Genomic DNA, 19,239 nt, shown 5'->3' with positions numbered 1-19,239 from the left:
GACATACATGTACCTGAACGACCAAGAAGCAGGCCAGAGCGAATGGGCAAAGGAAGCCACGCAGCGTGGACAGGATTTCCCCTCTTGTGTCAACATCAGTAGTAGCACAACAGCTCTACAAGTACAAGTGACACGAGGGAATTTCGTCGACGGGTTTAGATTGTTAATGTTCCCATCTGGACGCTTGTAACACACCAGATGACTACAGGCGCATACAATGTATCACACAGCATTGTGTATACAATCATGCACATGCACATGTACATACCCAATGCTGTGTACATAATGACTAAAATTGTACTCAATCAGTTATCTCCGTATGTTGACGTATGTTATACACACCGCTAAATACAGCGATGCTAAGAGAAATCCAACCCGATGAATTCACCAATCAGAAACAGCGCAGCAGGCCAGCAGCCGCTCACAACGAGCATTGTGTCCTGCACACTGGTACTTTGTACGGTGACAGTGTGATCCCGACTCCGCTTTAGTCATGAGGTCGCATTTCCGTGTGACTTCCACCACTATACTATGCGCCTGTAATGTACATAATACAATAATGTACATTGTACATACTACCAGTGGTATGGTGTACATGTACTTCAGGGAGCAGGACAAGATACACAGCTGCACCTGATCGCGAGTCGACTCGTACTCGTCAGCTTAGTTGCTTGTCGCTAAAATGCACTGAGGTTGCTAAACACTAGGTAAAGAACTATTTGGATGTAACAATAAGATGAATGTTGGCCTTTCCTTGCAAGGGAGATGGTAACGAAAGCTTTCTTCAGATTTCTATGTACATATAAGTGGTGGCCTGCGGAAGCGAAGGCTAGTTTGTGTGTTTCTGAACATTCAAGCGATGCCAACGCGAATCCCGCGAATTATTATTATTATTATTATCATGTAAGTACTTTCTTGTAATTGTTAGCTGGCATAACTATTTTCCACGTTCGCTTTGGCACAGCATTGAGTCATAAGTATTATCATACAAAAGGCTAGTATCCGCTATGCGCAAATTTACTACACACCACCGAGGCGCTCTGTGGCCGACCACACACACACTTCAAGAGGTTCCTTCAGAGTACATGTGTAGAACTGGTATTCCTTCTGACACCTGTTTCGGTGATTGGGACCTCGAGGTCGAGTCCTTGATGCGATTAAAGGTCACTTTATGCCGATTTTGATGCATGTCGCAGACACAAAGACAGACACACACACACATACACACAGACACTGAGACAGACAGACAGACACACACACACACACACACACACACACTACTACTATGTACAACTGCCACAAAATGGCCACGTCGCTCCCAGAAGCTGGAGACAACAGCGAGAAAAAAGAAACAAGGAGAATAATTGAGGTGAAAGGGGACCGTTCTACACATAGCTAGTGTTTCTGTCTTCGGTGGCGGGTGAGGTCCTGCGGGCGGGAGAATCGTTCGTTACATAGGCTGCATTGAATGGGCAGATTAGTCCTCTGGTCCTTTCGCACACACACACACACACACACACACACACACACACACACACACACACACACACACACACACACACACACAAACACACACGCACACATACACTGGCAACCAAAGGGAATAGCAGGTTACACGTCACTGTGATAAACATGCTACACGTACTTCTGAAATACAGGTAGCTTGTGGGTATGTGGTCTTTGAACGAGCAACCTGGCCCCAAACAATCGAGCGTGCTGAGCAGGAAGGAGACCCGTTAAAATTCTTCAGCAAGTACGCGTGTGTGTGTTTGTTTGTGTGTGTGTTCACGAAAATCGGTCAAACAACGAACCAATGGGTGTCCAGTCGACGGTGCATTTCCGCTGCCTGGAATGCCCCTAAAACGCACCAAGACTCTTGCTGGATTGCACCGCATTGCAATTATATTGCACGCATGCAGGCCTGTTCAGACTGTGTCGGCTGGCGTGTTGACGAACGAATACATGAGCATGGAATTAGGACACGTACATGTGTACATTGTGGAATCGTGTCACTGTATACATGTAGTGCTTGCGAGTACTAGTAGTACTAGGATGGTGGCTACTTCACAAGGACAACGGTGTTGTGTTGTATCTAGTGGCAATTAGGCCAACATGGTCAATACCGTAGTGCCAGAGGGAGAACTTCGCTCGTGCTCTCCTGTATTTCCTGCATACTTTCTTGAGCGAAAACAAGCTTCTCGCGTTGGAGTGACTCAGCTACCAGTACTTGCTAGTTTGTTGTGGACTCCGTACAGGAAATCAATTACTTCATGCCGACCGAAGCAGTGTTGCTTGACGGCCTTCGACCAAACCTTACCAGCCTCACGTTATTCGACAGCAAGTGTTCTCACAAGAGCTTGACTTGCATGGTTGTCTTCCCCTCTGTTTAACGATCATAACGGACTGGAAATTCATAGCTGTACGACCGAGTTGAAGGAGTAGTTTGTTCAACTATGTGGTCTTCTTTTAGGAAAGGTTCTAGTGCGACAGGCTCGAGAAGACTTCATTCAGGAGAAGCGATTGACGACTGGATCAGATGTGTTGCCTGTGCCGGGCTGCAAGCAACGTCTGTGGCACTGTGACCACCTGTAGCGACGACCGCCAGGAACATGAGCAAGGCAAGCGAACACTCGTCCTCCTCGTATTCGCCAGCTCAGCCAGCCATGGTCTTGGGATCGTTGTGAATAGAGCTAACTCAAACCTCCAAGTACTAGTAGTCAGCATTTCCTCCTACAAGCATTTAGGGTGTCACACGCCGGCCATTGCCTGTCCGTTCATCTGAGAACACTTTGTACTCATCAGAGAACATACCTGTTAACATACATAGCTCAGGATGTCGTTGGTGTCGTTGGTGTCGTTGGTGCTCGGGTAGACAGGCTCCGCCCGAGTGTCAAACTTCGTTTTCTCACTGGTCTTGATTCACGAGCCCGTCGTGAGGCATTGGACGTGTCGCCAAAGTGTCCGTGTGCCGGCTCACGATCCACCAATTTGCGCTTGCAGATCTAGACTTTGTGCCTGCATTCGTTTGTGATAGGCCTGATAACTGCTGTCTGTTACGTCTTCGACTCATACATGTACAATCGTCTACATGCTGAAGTGTATGAACGCCAACATACTTTCGTCATGCTGTGCACACATCTCACACAATCATACAGATACTGAGATAGCACCGGTTAGTAGTAGTGGTGCTTCGTGTACGCGTTGCGCTCTTGCGGCGACAAACTCAGTTTACGCCGGTAATGCTGAACCTTTTGGAACATAGACATCCACACGCGCGCGCACGCGCGTACACACACACACACGCACAAATTCACACACCGTCCAAACGAAAACAAACCATAATCTGAGTATCCATTTCCCCTTTCAATCCCTCAAACTTATGAAACACTGTCTTTGTGTGATTTTCAAGCGCCTCGTTGTCCACAAGATGAAAACGGAACAGCATGCTGTCCGCAGATTGAGTAGTTATGCAACTTTATAGTTTATACTTGTAGTAATGCAGAGCTCTAGGACTTATTATTATTATTATTATTAAATTTTTGATAGGGCAATCCCCACAGGCCTAAGGCCTTTTGACAGGGTACCCTAAAAAAATGAAGAACAGAATTACGGAAGACTTGTCAGTTTGAGTACTATGGCAAGGTTCATTCGGGCCCGGTTTAAATCTGGCTTTGGAAAATTTAACTCGGATGGTGAGCCAATTAAATTTTGGTGAAAAAGGAGAAGGACAAAATGTTACGAGTTATGACTAACTGTCCACCAACGTAACTAGATCTTATACAGTCAGCGAGTCAGCGAGTCTGGTTACGTTGGTGGACAGTTAGTCATAACTCGTAACATTTTGTCCTTCTCCTTTTGGAAAATTTATTTTTTATTGCTATCAGATTCGTTATCAGATTCGACCTCATTTTCTCTGTGCTGCGCTGTAGTGATGAGTCCACAAAGGACTGAACAGTTCTGTCCGCAGATTGAGTAGTTAAAAAAGGTAGTCGTAATATTGTTCTAGATCGCCGAAAATACTGTACGATTAGAAAACCAGATTTCACAGGAGTCCATAACCACTGCCACTGGTTCATAGGTATGGACTGTGCTGAGTAATAGTAGTGAACATTAATTTTGTCTCCTGCTGTGCAGTTCGACGACCCACACTTGCAAAGATTAGAACTCTCTGTGGATTTTAATCTACTCCTACCCATCCCTTCCTTTACGTTACACAAAGGTCTCCAACAAATAAATTATCTCTTGCAGTAGATACTGTACGAAAGGCCTTTCTGAAAGAGACAGACTTCTTGCTCGCAGATGAGTTGAGTTTCGGTTCTCTAAGCTGATCTAGGCTACAGTCAAGAGCCCACCTAACTGGACAAACCATTTTGTTATACCCAGGCAGGAGTGTGCTGCCGTCGTACAACCCAGTTTCCATCAATGTACGAGTAATGTACCTTCAAGACGTTCTTGGCACAGGCACACGAATAGACTACCCGGCTTCTGGTGTAGCCATTTCGAGGAACATACTTGGCACCACTGGAAGCAGCTTCAATAAGTGTTCATCCACATTTGTGAACACCTTACACAAGTACAGTACATGACCGAACGAGACTCAAGCGTATAGGCAATATTGAATACACGTACGAGCAGCATGTAGCACTAACTGGAGGTCGCTTTCAATTCGTCTGAGAACATCCATGGTGGAGTGGAGTTTGTGTGCTCCATTCACTGCTGCATTCGCTTGAGGCTTCTTCATGTACATCGCTAAGTCTTATCGCTAACACGGAACACAACCAGATTTCACAGTAGACTTGAGCGCTGAACAAGAGTTGATGACAGACGGCAACACACACACGCTGGCGTTATCACCAGCAACGCTATAGAAACCTCAGTTGTCCTAGAAGCAGAACTCATGACGTCTAGCATGCAACGTCGAGTTTGCAAATACCTGCACGTACACCCTCCGGATGCGTGACTTTAGCACTTGGCTAGCCCAACTCCGTGGAGCCTGGAGGTTCTCGTAGTGAGTAACTGAAGTTTTTAAGCACGGCATTCATACAAGAAAATACTCGTCCCGTCAAAGGCGAAGCAGAGACTAGGGTAACATGTCTACGTGTAGTTTTGCAAGCAAAACTCAGATTTAGGACAGCAGACAAGGGCGTACATCAGGTGATAGCTGGGCAGACAAATTGGAAACTACTAACGAACACGACATACGTGACAATTGCTAGGACAATGCACAAAACGTCGATCGTGTGAATCGGATGTACGAACAATGAGAGATGAGCAATCAAGAAACGTCAGCACGCTACACGATGAAAACGACCTTCTGCTTTCTGAAGTCTTCTACAAGCCGTGAATGAGAGTCACTTGTTTACTCGCCGAACTGGAGGCAACATGCCATAAGTCAGTCTGTTGGCGATATCTCTTCGAATCTCCGTTTTCCAAGTCTTTGTCGCAGAATTGCAATCACGCACCAGTTCTTCAAAGATCAATCTCAGCTGCGTCCTCAACCCTTCTGTGTTCCTTCCGTCTATGTCTCCTACGTGTGTCTCTTTCTGTATATATCTCCGCCTGTCCCTCTGTGTCTCTCTGTCTCACTCAGTCTCTTTCTGTCTCTCCCACTCACTCACTCTCGCTCTCTCTTTTTACCTCCGTTTCTCTCAGTCTCTTTCTATCTCTCTCTGTGTCTCTTTCTATCTCAGTCTCTTTCCTGCCTCTCTCCCTTTCGCTCTGTTTCTCTCACTCTCTTTCTTTCTCTGTGTCTGTCCCCCTCAGTCTCGTTCTGTGTCTCTCTGTCGCTGTCTCTCGCTCTCTCTGTCTGTCTCTCTCTCTCTGTCTCTATCGCTCTGTCTGTCTCTCTGTCTATATTTCTCTATAATTATCTCTCTCTTTCTCTCTCTGTGTCTGTCTTTATCTATGCTTGTCCCTCTTTGTTTCTCTGTCTCTGTCTGTCTATCGCTCTCTGTCTCCCCCCCTGTCTCTTTCCCTCTGTTTGTCTCTATCTCTACCCGTCTCTCTGTCATTTTCTCGATATATCTATCTCCATCCCTTGATCCTCCCTTTGGTTACTCGCATCGCATCCTTGCACCATTCAGATGGCACGGGGAAAGGACTGGCTGCAACGTTTGTGAATCATCTCTGCATAGGAAAGGTTGACAATCGAGGTCAACGGTCGCCGAAAAGGATGAATACTATTGCCTTTCAAGTTTCAACCTAACTATGCAGGGTTGAGCCATGAGTGAACCACACAAAAGTCATGTCCTTCGTCGATTGCAGAAAGGATAATCACAAGATTGATTTGACGAGAACGAGGAGTAAATTAAAATGTTGTGTTTTGCTGAATACTAGCACGGTTTGCAGCAAGAACGAATGAGTGTTTAAGATACGCGCAAAACACATCCTTTCCCCAGCGTTCCTCGCTTTTTCCATGTGCTTTCTAATCACTACCCCAGGCTGGCAAAAGACAACAAGACACGTTGTAACACTCGCTGCTAAACATGCAGCGGTGCTCTTTGCTCGCGTCTTCGACGTGGTGTTGAGCGCTAGGAAAGGACTGTAGTGGACGAAGAGATTGTCTTGTTCGTGTCGTGACAAACTGCCATAAAGAATGCGCTTGAAGTGCTCCAGGCGAGGTGTTCGTGTTAGCTCTGGCTACACGGGTATTCAAGCACACCTCACGAACACGACTGCTCACTCGTTGTATCTGCGTGTAGACATGCTACAGGTTTTCCGCCATTTTCCCCCAAGGATAGTTGTTTTTGTTCGACGGCGAACTACTTGCGCGCATTGTAAACTCGTCCCCCGACCAAGCGGCTGCTCGATCTAGCGGCAGCACGTTTGCTTCGACACTTTGCTCTACAACGTCCCTTCGATGGCGGGATAGCTTGCACTGTGTGTCTCCGTGGGCCGTTAGCAACGTGTTCGACGGACATGTTACAACACCTGGATAGTTAGCAACAAGACAACAAACTTGTCGCTGCCATGACGGAGCTTAGTTCCACTTGTTACCCGTTGACAGTGAACAAGCAAGACCTGCCAGCGACAACATCAGTCTCCCCAACGAAGTAGGAGGGAGAGAAGGTAATTGCTGCAGGCCACCTGCCTAGGAACGCAGATAGCGTGCGAGGGAACTACAAACACAGCTCAGCAGAGCATTGAGCTTGGATTCGATTGGAAGCGATCACTTTGGCAGCTCCACACCGTGTAGTACAAACCGACCACTCCAAGTGTCGTGCCCATGGAGAGGATGCTCGATGGCGCGGCATTAAGGGGTTCCGGGACGCGCCTGCTGACAGGCAGATGCTCCGAGTTAGTAGCTTCGAGCTCGATCTCCACGGTGGCCGACCAGCCTATTACATTTTCCTGGCGCTTGGCTAGCTCGTTAGGGCGGCGCAGGGGGCAGATGTGCAACCCAGAATAGCCTGTGCTAATCAATTTCAACAAACAAGTGACATGCAAGACGGTGGAGTCAGGGGTCTCGACATTCAACGTTAGACCCGCGCACAGGCCTTGACCGACCCGTGCGTGACTCTAATTATCTGGCGGCGCGGAGAAACGTCAGCCTGGCCAGATAGCTAGCAGCATCCGGGAAGTCTCTGGTTGGACATCAGTTCAACGCTTGATCTCAAAGGTCGCGACCGTGTCCTACATACGTCTTTTCATGGGCAACAAGTTATTTAGCATCATTGGTTGGCCCGCTTATAATCTTTGTCCAACAAGATCAGCGCTGAGCGCTTGCTACATCGCCATTATCGTGTATGTGTAGCATGAAAGATACAGAACGTGAGAGAAGTGCACCCTTTTTGCTCTAGTTCCATTAGTGTTAATGATACCTGGTTAGTTCAGCATGTTGAGTTAGGACATGACATCAGAGGGGAAACATGTTCTACACACAATGAAACGATGTACTTTCGGTAGTCTCGACGACTAATCCACGCGACTTCTACACTCCCTCAACTCATGCAGACGACCTTCGAGAAGAGTACACTTCTTCGCAACACTATGAGATTCGTGGCACATGTGGTCTTTTGTGCATTCTGGAGAAAGACCTATGTAAGGTCATGTACACAGGTCGCTGACCGAGTGCCATTTCATCGTGTAGTGATTGTGTAGCGTGGAGAGGGAACACTTTAATAGGTCACCAGTCGGACAACACGTAGAATACATGTATGTTCACGCATGTACTCAAGTACAGACTCAGCAGAATACAAAAAAGGCAAAATAAAAAAATGGCTGCTGCATTCTTCAAAATATAATGTGAATTGTACGTGTAAGTTCTCTTAGCACTTGATGTTGATGTTGATGTTTGTGCTGCTACTCGTGTAACACTGTAGCTGAGTCATATCGTGTAGGTACTAGTGGATCTCTTCGCGAGTTGCTCGCGCATGCCACTATGTGCAGTCATTCGGAAGCGACACACTTGCCCTTGAGTGGGGCCAATCGCCTAAAATGGCATACGGACTGACCATGGGCAAGCGCGTCTAAGTGCACGTGCTCCACGCGCCGGACCGTCGTGAGTGGTGGGTAAAACGAGTAACGTGACGACCTGATCATCCCAACCTTTCCCCTAAGAAGGCACTGGTGAAGGTGGCCCGTCGTCTTCCCGTTGGTTACACAACTCGTATGGAACCTTTGAGGAGAGGAGATGTTACAGTACAGTGTGTATAAGACGATAAGTATAGTTCTTCGTATACTGCTTATTGGAGCACTGATATCAGCTTGACAGTGATAACGGTTCTCGCCGTCTCTACCTCCTGACAAAATCAGGCACACTCCTAGAGAACCCATCCTATGGCTGGGGGGGGGGGGGGGGAATTGGGAACGAAGATCCCAAGACCAGGGACGGGATCCGAGCATCGCGTATGACCATGTCACTTCATCTTGACTTTAGACCATCCAGCTAGGAGATACGCGTGGCAGTAGCTCGCATTTTCATAATCTTATCTAGATGATTACTCGACGTGTCAGAAGAGTCGTTCCGCATGCGTGCGTGCGTAAGCTTCAAGTGGGGACACGAGTGTGACAGACGTGGTCCGTTGCCGCTCACCGGTCATCCTCACAAAGACTTGTTATTGATATGCCTCGAGTCCAGCCTAGAGTATACCCATCAACACATACACGCACGCATTGCAATAGCCTGGATCGAGATTACAGTGACTGTTGACTGTTGTAGTTGCGTTTGGCCCAGTCAGACCCGAGAAAAGAAAGAGGCAGATGACATGGTCGATAGCGGCCTTCTCCCTTCCCAATGAGCTATACATCGTTAACCAATTCCATTGTCTGTGTGTACGAGCTCTTCTCTTTAATGACACTGTGAGAGTGCCCAGTCTACTGAGGCGAGAACAGAGTGTCGACCGTGATTGTGACTGTGAGACACGTGTAGAAGGTATGTGTGGCAGATGAACAAATCAGGGAAGAGAAACGGACTCTGCTGGGCTGCCTCGAGTATCAGGCGAACGTGACACCGAGCTCCATTGCTTAAACAACAAAACTACAGGACTGGAGAGACCAGCAACCCTGCAGCTCCTGTATCCCTGTTCTCGCGTGTATCTAATTTGTTGGCTGAAAGACAGATCACGTCTACGATGTGTTCCAACATCGCTACTCTCCTGTAGACCGTTCCAACAACAACAGTCGACGCTTGGACAGCTAACGTTCCTGTCGTGTAGACCAGCAGCGAATACTACACTCGTACTCGTGTACCCCCGTTGAAAACGTGTATGCAATACCTCGTCTAACCGTTGTACATCTACGTGTAGAACAGAGGGTAGGGTTTTTAAGATCAGTACACGATCATATTCCACTGCAGCTCAGACTAAGTGGTACCAAGTGCACCTATGCTGCGTGGAAACACATTGGGAAAAGTGAAGTTTCATTAAACGGGCTTCGGGTTGGGCAAAATGTTCCATGTAAGTTGCATTTGGACTGCACAAGAACATCTTGTGTACAAATTAGCCGTATGTTAGTAGACCAGTCACTCGGCGTGTTCGCCGGACTAGGAGTTTTTACGTAATAACTGTCTCAGTGTTTTCCACGCACGAGTAGAGATGCTGATGAGGTCAACCCCCATATTGGTGTGGTCTCAAGGGCTAAGAGCTGCGAGCTAAAATGAGTTCAAAATAATCCTCTCTCCCTCTCCCTCGAAAAAACTAAATTACTTGGCGTGCTCCATCATCGCTTAGACACCCCACGCTCCAGCGCCTCTGTGGTCCAATGACGCGAAGGTCTGACACGGGCCCATCACACTGCTGGCTGAGCACTGGTGCCGTGGTGGTTCGCTGCATTTAGCTTGCTGAGCGTTTTCCGTGCTGGGCGCGCACGTGCAGTTAGGTATGTAACGGACAGAAGCTCCATGGAAGGTAAAGGTTAGTGAGATCGGGATCATGGCAGAGGGAGAGAGGACATGCACAGGTTATCCAAGTGAACTAACTATTAGTTTCCCTGCGTGCTGCTTCTCTCGGGAGGAACGCTTCGAGGATGAACATGGTATGTTATCACTTAGACCGTGTGTCAGGAGCGGTTGGGAGGTTTCACGCCTGACCTGGCACTTCCTGAACAGCTAGATCTAAGGTTACTGTCATACAGAGTACCACTGGTGATAGATGTCGTTGGTCTTCAGTATGCGACGACAATGATGATGTCGTCGACGGCCGAGTTTCAGTCACTCTCTATACACGTTTGTGTGCTTGCACGCCGAGTCGAGTGTGACCTAGCGTGAAGAGTGGCCAGCGCTTCTCTCTAGCGCTCAGCGTGGCACGTACCGGATTGTCCTGTGCAGTGTGACTGCTGACACCGTCGTCACACGGACACTGACAGGGAGGAGGGCTGGCGTACGCGCTCGTGACGTGGTCACACTAGCCTGGAATAGCCGTGGCGTGTACACGGGTTCCTCCGCCAGGACCCCTAGCCCTCTCGACCTTCTGCCCGTTCAGTAGACCGTCCCGACCCAAGTAGGCAGCCAGCGAGACACGGAAACATTCTCCTCTGCAAACGACTCCCCCTTATCCTCTTAGCTAGATGCGCACTCCAGCGGTGGATCGAGAGATTATAAAACCTGAGCGGGCCAACTGCTTCGGGGCACAATTTCTTTGTGGCTGAAACAGAAAGTTTGAGCTTCGCCTTCCAGGAGAGGTCCATTCTTCCACGTTCAGTGCAAACGCAAGTCATCCAAGGTGTGACACCACTGTCTTTCAGGTGTGCCGTCCTAACGGCCTAAGTAACAGTTGACAGCCTCCTTTAGACCTGATGTGCTTCAGCGCTGACAGCGACCAGATGATGGTAAGACCTGCTTTAGAGCTGATAAAGAGGTATACAAAAGGAAGTAAAGGAGCTGATAAAGAAAGGGCTACTCCCCCGATTAGGGCGGACGCTTGAAATCAATGAGAAACCTTTGTGGGGTGTGATACGTTTGTGAAGATCGGCGCGATCATGTTGTGCAGGATAGGGGCATACTGAGCTGGCATGTGCTGTGTATCATTGTGCTCGAGCTTTTCGGGAATGCCTCTCTCTCTCTCTCTCTCTCTCTCTCTCTCTCTCTCTCTCTCTCTCTCTCTCTCTCTCTCTCTCTCTCTCTCTCTCTCTCTCTCTCTGTGAATAGGATAGTGTATCTTGTTCTCCGCGTGTCGCGTCCATTATCCAGTGCGAGCCGCTTCCTCGGCAACATGCTTCCCACTGCCAGACCACAGTTGTTTCCTTCTACATTACATTCTCGTCCGCCCTGTACAGTGTATATGCAGTGTAGTCACCACCCTGCGAAAGTGCTACTCGAACACTAACCAATGAGGCAATGTATATGTGTATGTACGTGTACCTGTTCTTCGATTACATGGCATTGCGTGGCTATCCCTACATAGCAGAAGGTCGACGTTTTAGTATCCAAAACTTCTTTAGTTGCTCTACATACAGTTTCCGACTGCTGGTGATTCCAGATGTTCATCTTCCGTTTTACAAGGCACATACTGACTATTTTGAGTGCATTTCGTTACCTCTGGAGGCATTCCGACGCTGAATATCGAGTAACCCACAGGTAGCACGATTGGATGGAACCACTCACCCGCGTATACCCTACTCGACAGGAAACGGTTTCAAGGTGTGAAGTGTTGTTCGAGCGGCCAGTACCACGCTCTGCTACGAGCCTTTATTGCCAGTACGATTTCCACATGGCACCTTCGCAATGAACACGAAAATCGCGAAGAATGCCTGACTTTGCGGTGCAAATAATTGCCAGCGCTTGTCACTACCGGCAGTTATTTATGCCCGTGCAGTGCATGGTATCATCAATGCCGTGCCATGCGCGACCATTCTAAGGTGGACGGGTGGCAAGACGGTTTTCCTTGTTTTCTTTTCGCAGCACGCATGATGGGTGGCGGACCAGGAGAGATGCTCAAAGGCGAACATGTGTCGCTACATCAGAGTGTGCGCGACATGACAGTGTACATTGTACAGGGGAAAAAGCGCAGGGATTGCGAAGAGGCAGTCGTGCAAGCTAGCAGTGGAATGCTTCCGCATTGGATGAGCAGCTACGACGCACTTTCAAGCAGCATGTCTTCGATCCAAATAATGGCATTTCCTTAGCAAGGACATTTTCAATAGTTCTTGTTGTGAATTTACCCCGTTGTTAGAGTTGTATTTCAGCTCGGCAAGGTTATGTTCTATGTTCTGTCACCAACCGAATGGATTTATTCTCTCTCTCTCATCTCTTCCTCCTCCTCCTCCTCCTCCTCACAGGCCAGCTTCCCTCTATCACCGCATGGCGCGGCTACACGCATCTCCCCAATCGCCACTGCAACTCCAGCGGCGGCGGCGGCGGGTTGGGTGCACGCAGGTCAGTTGGCCTTCGTCCGTCCGGAGTACACGGCCATGCCCGGAACGGCTGGCACTGGCGGAGTGCCTCAGCGAGCGCCGATGGACGTCCTCTCGCCCGCCACGCTACCGCACTGCGCAAGCTACGCGCACCACGCTCAAACCATGCAAACTCGCATGGCACCGACGACGCTGCATCAGCCTGGCCGTCCCCACGGAAACGCAGTGGCCGTGTTCCAAGCCGGTCAGCTTGGCCAGCCGAGGTAAGACTAGGGAATTCCCCTATAGAATCTACTTACCCCATGCCCACCGATGATAGTTGATACTCTACTCTTCAGTCGACCTTCGAACTCTGGTGTTCAATGACCTGCACTCCTTTTGCACGTTTCGTGTTTGCTGAGGCTGGATGATTTGCACGCGCTTGAGACGCCGGCTCTCTACTTTGTTGGCGTCCCAATGGCCTTGTGTATTTTTGGAGTAGATCTACTAGGAGTAGAGTTTAGATTATGTAACAAAGAGAGCGTCTGACAGTGGGACGTTGTCACTTCAGGAAGAGCGAGTCTACTCGGCTAGAAAAAAATGCTGGAGGTCAATGCTGAATTTTGCCTTTTTTCGTCTCCTCAGGCTTCCACCTGGCTATATGATGACAATGCCTGGACACCCTGGACTGCCGGCGCTGGTCCAGCGCATGCACAACACGAAGCGTGCTCGCGAGTGCACCAAGCCGCTGAAGGAGTGGCTGCTGAAGAACCGCCGCAAGCCGTACCCGACGCGCATGGAGAAGGCACAGCTGCGGGACATGACTGGGCTGACCTTCAATCAGGTGAGATGAAATTCACATGATGACGCAATTCTACAAGTGATACTATAATAATTATTATTTTCACGCGTATCCTTATTCTTGGCTTGGTCATGGGCTTGTGTAGAGAAAGACTAGAGACGAGCACCAGGATGTTGTCCAGGGGAAATCCCTATAGAGGTTATGCGGTTGCATCATCAGTTGAGATAATTCGGCAAAGTCACATCACATGCAGGGATGCATTAGCGTGACTCACGCTGTGCACATAGCCCCATAAGCAGTTCCGCTGACTCACAACCATGACATCATCTCACAACCATGACAGCATTCATATTACCTCTACACCAAACAGTCTAGACTAATCACTTTCTTGTTTTTATAGAACTTTTTTTGTTTGCAATCAATCCTCTCATGCGCCCCACTGACTTCGTTTTGTGTGCTTTTGTGACCTTCTCAGGTGTCCATGTGGTTTGCAAACGCCCGCCGTCGCATCAAGAAGGTGGGCATCGAGTCGTGGGCACGGGCAGCCCTGTCCGGCGAGGACTCGTACATGGCCGAGGAAGACTGGCTGGATCAGGACGACACCAAGGTCGACTCGGAGGAGAAAGAAGGTGAGAAGAGTACATGTATGCCTTACCAGCACCAGAGCACAAGTAGAACTATAACACTGTACATATACCTTGGAAGGGATGGAATGTTTGTGAGGGAGAAAAATCCAGTACACCTGAATAGTAGTTTTAAATGCACTTCAACACACCAGACCGTGACTTTACAATACGATCACCAGCACAGCATGCTGTGCTGCCAAAGACATTCCAAGAAACTGTCCAATGTCCCGACAATATGCCTTGTATTTACAGTGGTGGGTATTCCTAGTAAAGATGAGAGATTTGCTGCCCCCCCCCCCCCCCCGTCCCAAGTCAATGGGCGAATCCATAGAAATCTGCTGTCACCGCAATTTCGCCAAAGTGACATACGATGGCTTCTGGACACCGTGTAACACATGTTGTGTGTGTATGTGTATTGTGTTGGCGGATTGTTTTCAGATGACTCACGTGTGTGCACTGACCAGTTTGCATCGCCCGCGTCGCCACAGACATCGTTCAGTGACATCACGCACCATGTCGACGCTGCTAAAGTGCGCGATCACCAGCAACAGCAAGATGAGGAGGCATTGGCACGAGGTGCCATCTCGTTCTCACCACTGCCCCATGAACGTGGTGCGGTGGCAAGCGGAAACGAATACGCCACCGGCGGCGGATCATCAGCACTGGAGTACCACTTGACGCCGCGGCCAACGCTCCTGAGGGGAGGTGCGGATGAAGGCTCGTCCTCCACCTGCTTTCAGCTTCCGGGCGCATCCGGCGGTGCTTACATTCCCGACGTGCAGCAGCACTCCGGCATGGCGAACCTGGACACTCCGCGGTCGCCGCACAACATCACGTTCGTCTCCCAGCATGCACAGGACGCCGATCTGGACGACATGCGCGACGTGGATCGGAGAGAGCCGCAACAACAACAGCAGCAGCAGCAGCTCGGCGACGCTCGCCACGCGTACAGCTCTATTGCCGGCGGCAACGACGCATCCGATCAGTTCCTTCCCCGACTAACGTCAAACCCGGTAGCCGACAAGCCGAAGAACATGTACTGTAAGTTGTAATTATGTGTGTACATCTCTTGTAGTCTGTGCTACTTCGAAGTACTATTTAACCGGTGTTATAAGATGAGAGAATACTGTCTGTGTTGGTAGCCATACTCCCTGTCTCCACCTGTACCATTGAGATTCTGGGCACTGTTCATTTGGGAAGGCACTGGTATGAAGTGCTACCTCTATACTACATACGGGTAGTCTTTGAAGACATATTTTCTTGATGTCCGCATACTAGTAGTATGTTAAAGTTAAAAAATGAGGCTGCGGCGGCCACTTGCAGGCTTGACCAATTTGTGTTTCGCCAGCACACACATGGTAGAGACGAAATGAAGTACATCCATGGTGGTACAGAAGCTAAACATTGTCTCTTTCAATTTATTGTTCCGTTGCAGTTTACTCGCAAAGTCAAGAGACGAACACCATGACCAGCATGCCAATGAGCGCGCAGGCACCAATCCCGGCCACCGCGGGCGGAGGCCAGCCGCTGCCGCCGGTACCTTCCCTATCCAGTCCCCCGCCGGCGCTGTTCCCGACGGCCACCTACTACGGCCTGCCACCCGTGTCCGTTATGCCGTCCTCCTACGTCGTGCCGCAGCAGCCATGCACGCTGACCGGAACGACCGCCTCGGCCTCCTCCACCTACCTCACCGACTCCAGTCACCGGTCCTGAAGGGCAGGGCACGTTCGCAAAGCAAACCCAGAGCATGCTGCTCCCGAAACCAATAATTGTAACGCTTCCCATTGTCTGCATTGTTTCACTACTGTTTGGAAATTTGGAATAGGTAGCCAGATGGTTATCTCTTGATTTAGCATTGTCAGTAATAGTCTCAGCAGAACCCAGCAACATGCCTTTTAAAAGTGCATGTGTAGACCATAGTGCTGCTGGCTAGCATGTAGGCGCACCAAGCCGAGAGCAACAACACTGTGCGTAGCTGGCTCGCTATAGGAACTAAACAGGCGAACACACATGTAGGTCTTCACCGAGAGTGTCTACTTCTAGGAGAGCAATGTCAGCAATTCTGACAATACATAGCTGTCCTGTATTTATAGGCAACGAGAGAGATTCCTAGATTGAACCAAGCGGCGTAAGGACCCGATTCCAGACTCTATCCCCCAACAAGCATTCATTTCGCATTGATGATGGACATAATCACCATTGCGGAGAGCTTCTCCTCCGCAATGGGTGTCAAATCTGCAACATGTTTGTTGCCCGGCCTATTTTACCTATTCAGTTCTATCATTTCATATTGAAATCATCCCGATTGCCCGAGTTTGAGGGTGTTTATGCTGGAAATCACAGCTCCTCGACATTCTAACATATTGACTTCCAGTATGACATTGTTTACTTATGGCGTGCTAGCTCACAACGAACAAATCTTGATGACAACCTAGCGTAGAAACTAGCCAGATTCCTAGACCAATAATATTTTTTGAGTGGCATATTGTTCAACACATCTGTCATTATCGCTCAAGTTTTGATGTTAGGGCAAATTTTAATCCATCGAAATACAGTCATGATACCAATAATACTACTGGTGAACTAGATTGTTGAGCTGAGTCGTGTGCTTGCTCGCTGGTCTATCTGGGTTGATTGAGCAGCCTGTGAAGTGAACGGCTGAGCAGGTTTGTTGCCGCAATGAGGGAAGTGGTTGTATTGGTCTCAAGAGTAGATTGGTGCCGTGCAGTGTTCCATGTTGCAGGAGTATTCACAACGAGTTAACCTGCACAAGTACTGCACTGTACAACAGCGCACTGTAAAGCACAGACGTCTCCAAGGCGAATGACCATATTCCGGTTGCATTCAACACTACTGGTACCTTGTCAAGAAATGTGCTCCTCACGCTGCGTTGCACACTTACCCAGTCATACTAAGCCCAATCCAAATGCCCTGGTCGTTACATAAAATATAGCTTGGTTGTCGTAACCGCTTCGGCGCGTTACGCGTACTTCGAGTCCATGCCCACTAGTGCTGTGTCAGGGTGGTACGTCACGGTGGTAAGTTCACAGTTTCGCGTTCTTCGAGAACATGCCCAGTGCGTTGACAGGGTGGTACGGTAGTCCATACTCAGTGTTATATCAACGGTTGCACATCAAGGTGGTATGTTTACGCTCGCCGATGCTGGTGGCCTCCATGTGGCCGGCGCGGATGGCTCGCGTTGGTGCGAGTACACTGCTGCAGGATGCCGCGATGCCGCCGCAGACATGTCCACTGCCATCGCTGCCGCGGCTTGGTGAGGCTGGGGGAAGTTGCCGGCGGTTACGCTTGGCGGAAACCCTGCCGCCGCCGCATCGCCACTGCTCATCAGGACCGGCCCGTCCGGGGCGTACGTGATCGCAGCCCGGTGTAGCGTGGCCGCGTGCTTTTGCAGATTTGCACGCAGGAGACTCTCCTCCCGTACGCCGGTCAGCCTACGTTCCATGATGTCCATTCGCAGCTGCCACCGCTCGTTGATGGCCTTGATCTCGCGCTGCAGTTTCACGATGGTCTGCTGCAGGTGCAGCGCCTGGTCCTGCAGCTGCTTGACGATCTTGGAGGAGTCCTGGCCGGCCAGGGCGTCGCGTTCCCGGCGCAGCTTCTCCTCGATCTCCCGCTGCTTGGCGAGCTCTGCCTGCAGCTTGGCAGCGGCCGTCGACTGTGCGTTAGCCAGCATGCTCTGCAGCCGCTCGTCAGCCTCCTGCTCCAGGCGTTCCTTCTGCTCGCGCAGCTGCTCCTTCAGCGCGGCGATCTGCGCGTGTGCGTCGGCGGCGGAGCGGGCACCCTCGGCAGCCGCGTTGCGTCGCTCTCCGTCCAGCTCCGACGTCAAGCGACTCACCTTGGCACGCTCCAGCTCCAGCTGCTCCTTGGCGTCGCTGAGGGAGCGCTGCAGGTTCTTGTGGCCGGAGTCGCGGTCGCTCGCCTCCATCTGCAGCTCGCGCACGCGTAGCTGCAGGTTCTCTATGGTGGCGTGCAGCTCATCAGCCTCCTCCTGACTCAACACTCCCTGCGGCTCGGCCTCTACGATCACTGATTCCGGCTCGGCTGGCTCGGTGCGTGCGTCCGCCGCCAGCTTTTGGATTTGACTCTGCAGCATCTGTATGACTGTTTCGTTCTGCTTGATCGTGGCATGCTGTTCATTACAAGTCAGAGTCAGCTCGCGGATTTTACGATCGTGGCGGCCAGTCTTGCCGGACAGGATTTCATCATAGTAGTTCTTGTACTCGGCGGAAATGCGCGCCACGGCGTCGCTCAGCTGCGTGCGGAAGCTGCGCCGTAGCATGTCGGTCTGTTCGCGATGTCGTTTCTCCATCTCCATCAGGCGATTGTTGGCGTGGTGGTAGAGCTCGGTGGCGTGATCGCTGATCAACGTTTTCGACTCCATACGCAGCGAGTAGGTAGCCATGGTAAGCTCCTTCTTCAACGCTGACGCCATGCGCAGGATGTTTTCCAGCGTGGCGAACGTCTCCTCCAGCTGGACAATGTCGGAGCGTTCCGTCTGCGTGGCATTGTCACGGCAGCCGGCACCGAAGCGCGTCTGATCGGAGATGGTGGGTTTGAACGTCTTCAGTATCTGCGCGCCCAAGCCAGCAGGCTGGCTACCTGCAGTTGTCATTATCTCGAATTATTATCCAGTCTCCACCGTTCTCTCTTCCTGCTGCAGTCTGCCCTGCAAAACTCGATGGTGAGTTACAAATTTCTTCCGTCTGTGGCGTGGGTAGCTCTTTGCAAGAGTCACGCGCTAACAGCTAGCTGCATCCAGCCGACGATCGCGTCCCATGCATGCAGTTGACGAGGAAAGGATCGAACGCTGAGGCACATAGCAGTCAGCATGGAACTAACGTTACTTGGTCCACTCCCATTTCGTCCATTGCAGATTGCGCTTTCCGCATCTCCTCATCTATGCAAGTCGACCATTGATTCGATTTGCTTTTTCCAAGAAGCAAGCTCAGCTCGGACTGTCAAACGATACAGACAGCGGCTGTAATGCCTAATGCCATGGTCACTACTGCAGCGGATCGCGGA

The 19,239-nt window shown here is 50.1% G+C and overlaps 2 protein-coding genes across 4 annotated transcripts in view; one reads left to right on the top strand and one right to left on the bottom strand.

Moving 5' to 3' along the window:
• LOC135817986 (iroquois-class homeodomain protein irx-1-A-like) overlaps positions 1-16,784 on the top strand; it is a 27,829-nt gene extending 11,045 nt beyond the window's left edge. For 2 of the 3 annotated variants that reach the window (XM_065331289.1, XM_065331290.1), the window contains 5 exons: positions 12,715-13,052; positions 13,414-13,612; positions 14,046-14,199; positions 14,635-15,237; positions 15,632-16,784. In XM_065331289.1, the coding sequence (XP_065187361.1) occupies positions 12,715-13,052; positions 13,414-13,612; positions 14,046-14,199; positions 14,635-15,237; positions 15,632-15,909 (1,572 nt within the window). In that variant the 3' untranslated portion in view covers positions 15,910-16,784. Of the gene's footprint in view, positions 1-10,913; positions 11,266-12,714; positions 13,053-13,413; positions 13,613-14,045; positions 14,200-14,634; positions 15,238-15,631 lie in introns of those variants that run through there. The other variant, XM_065331291.1, reaches the window with a different exon arrangement.
• LOC135817987 (uncharacterized protein C10orf67, mitochondrial-like) lies at positions 16,560-19,239 on the bottom strand. The gene has a single exon (XM_065331292.1). It carries the CDS (start codon positions 18,827-18,829, stop codon positions 17,330-17,332), a length of 1,500 nt encoding a protein of 499 aa, XP_065187364.1. The 5' UTR covers positions 18,830-19,239; the 3' UTR covers positions 16,560-17,329.

This window comes from Sycon ciliatum, chromosome 5, assembly GCF_964019385.1.
Source record: "Sycon ciliatum chromosome 5, ocSycCili1.1, whole genome shotgun sequence".
In the NCBI taxonomy this organism is placed as follows: Eukaryota; Metazoa; Porifera; class Calcarea; order Leucosolenida; family Sycettidae; genus Sycon; species Sycon ciliatum.
This window is presented reverse-complemented; position numbering and strand designations above follow the sequence as displayed.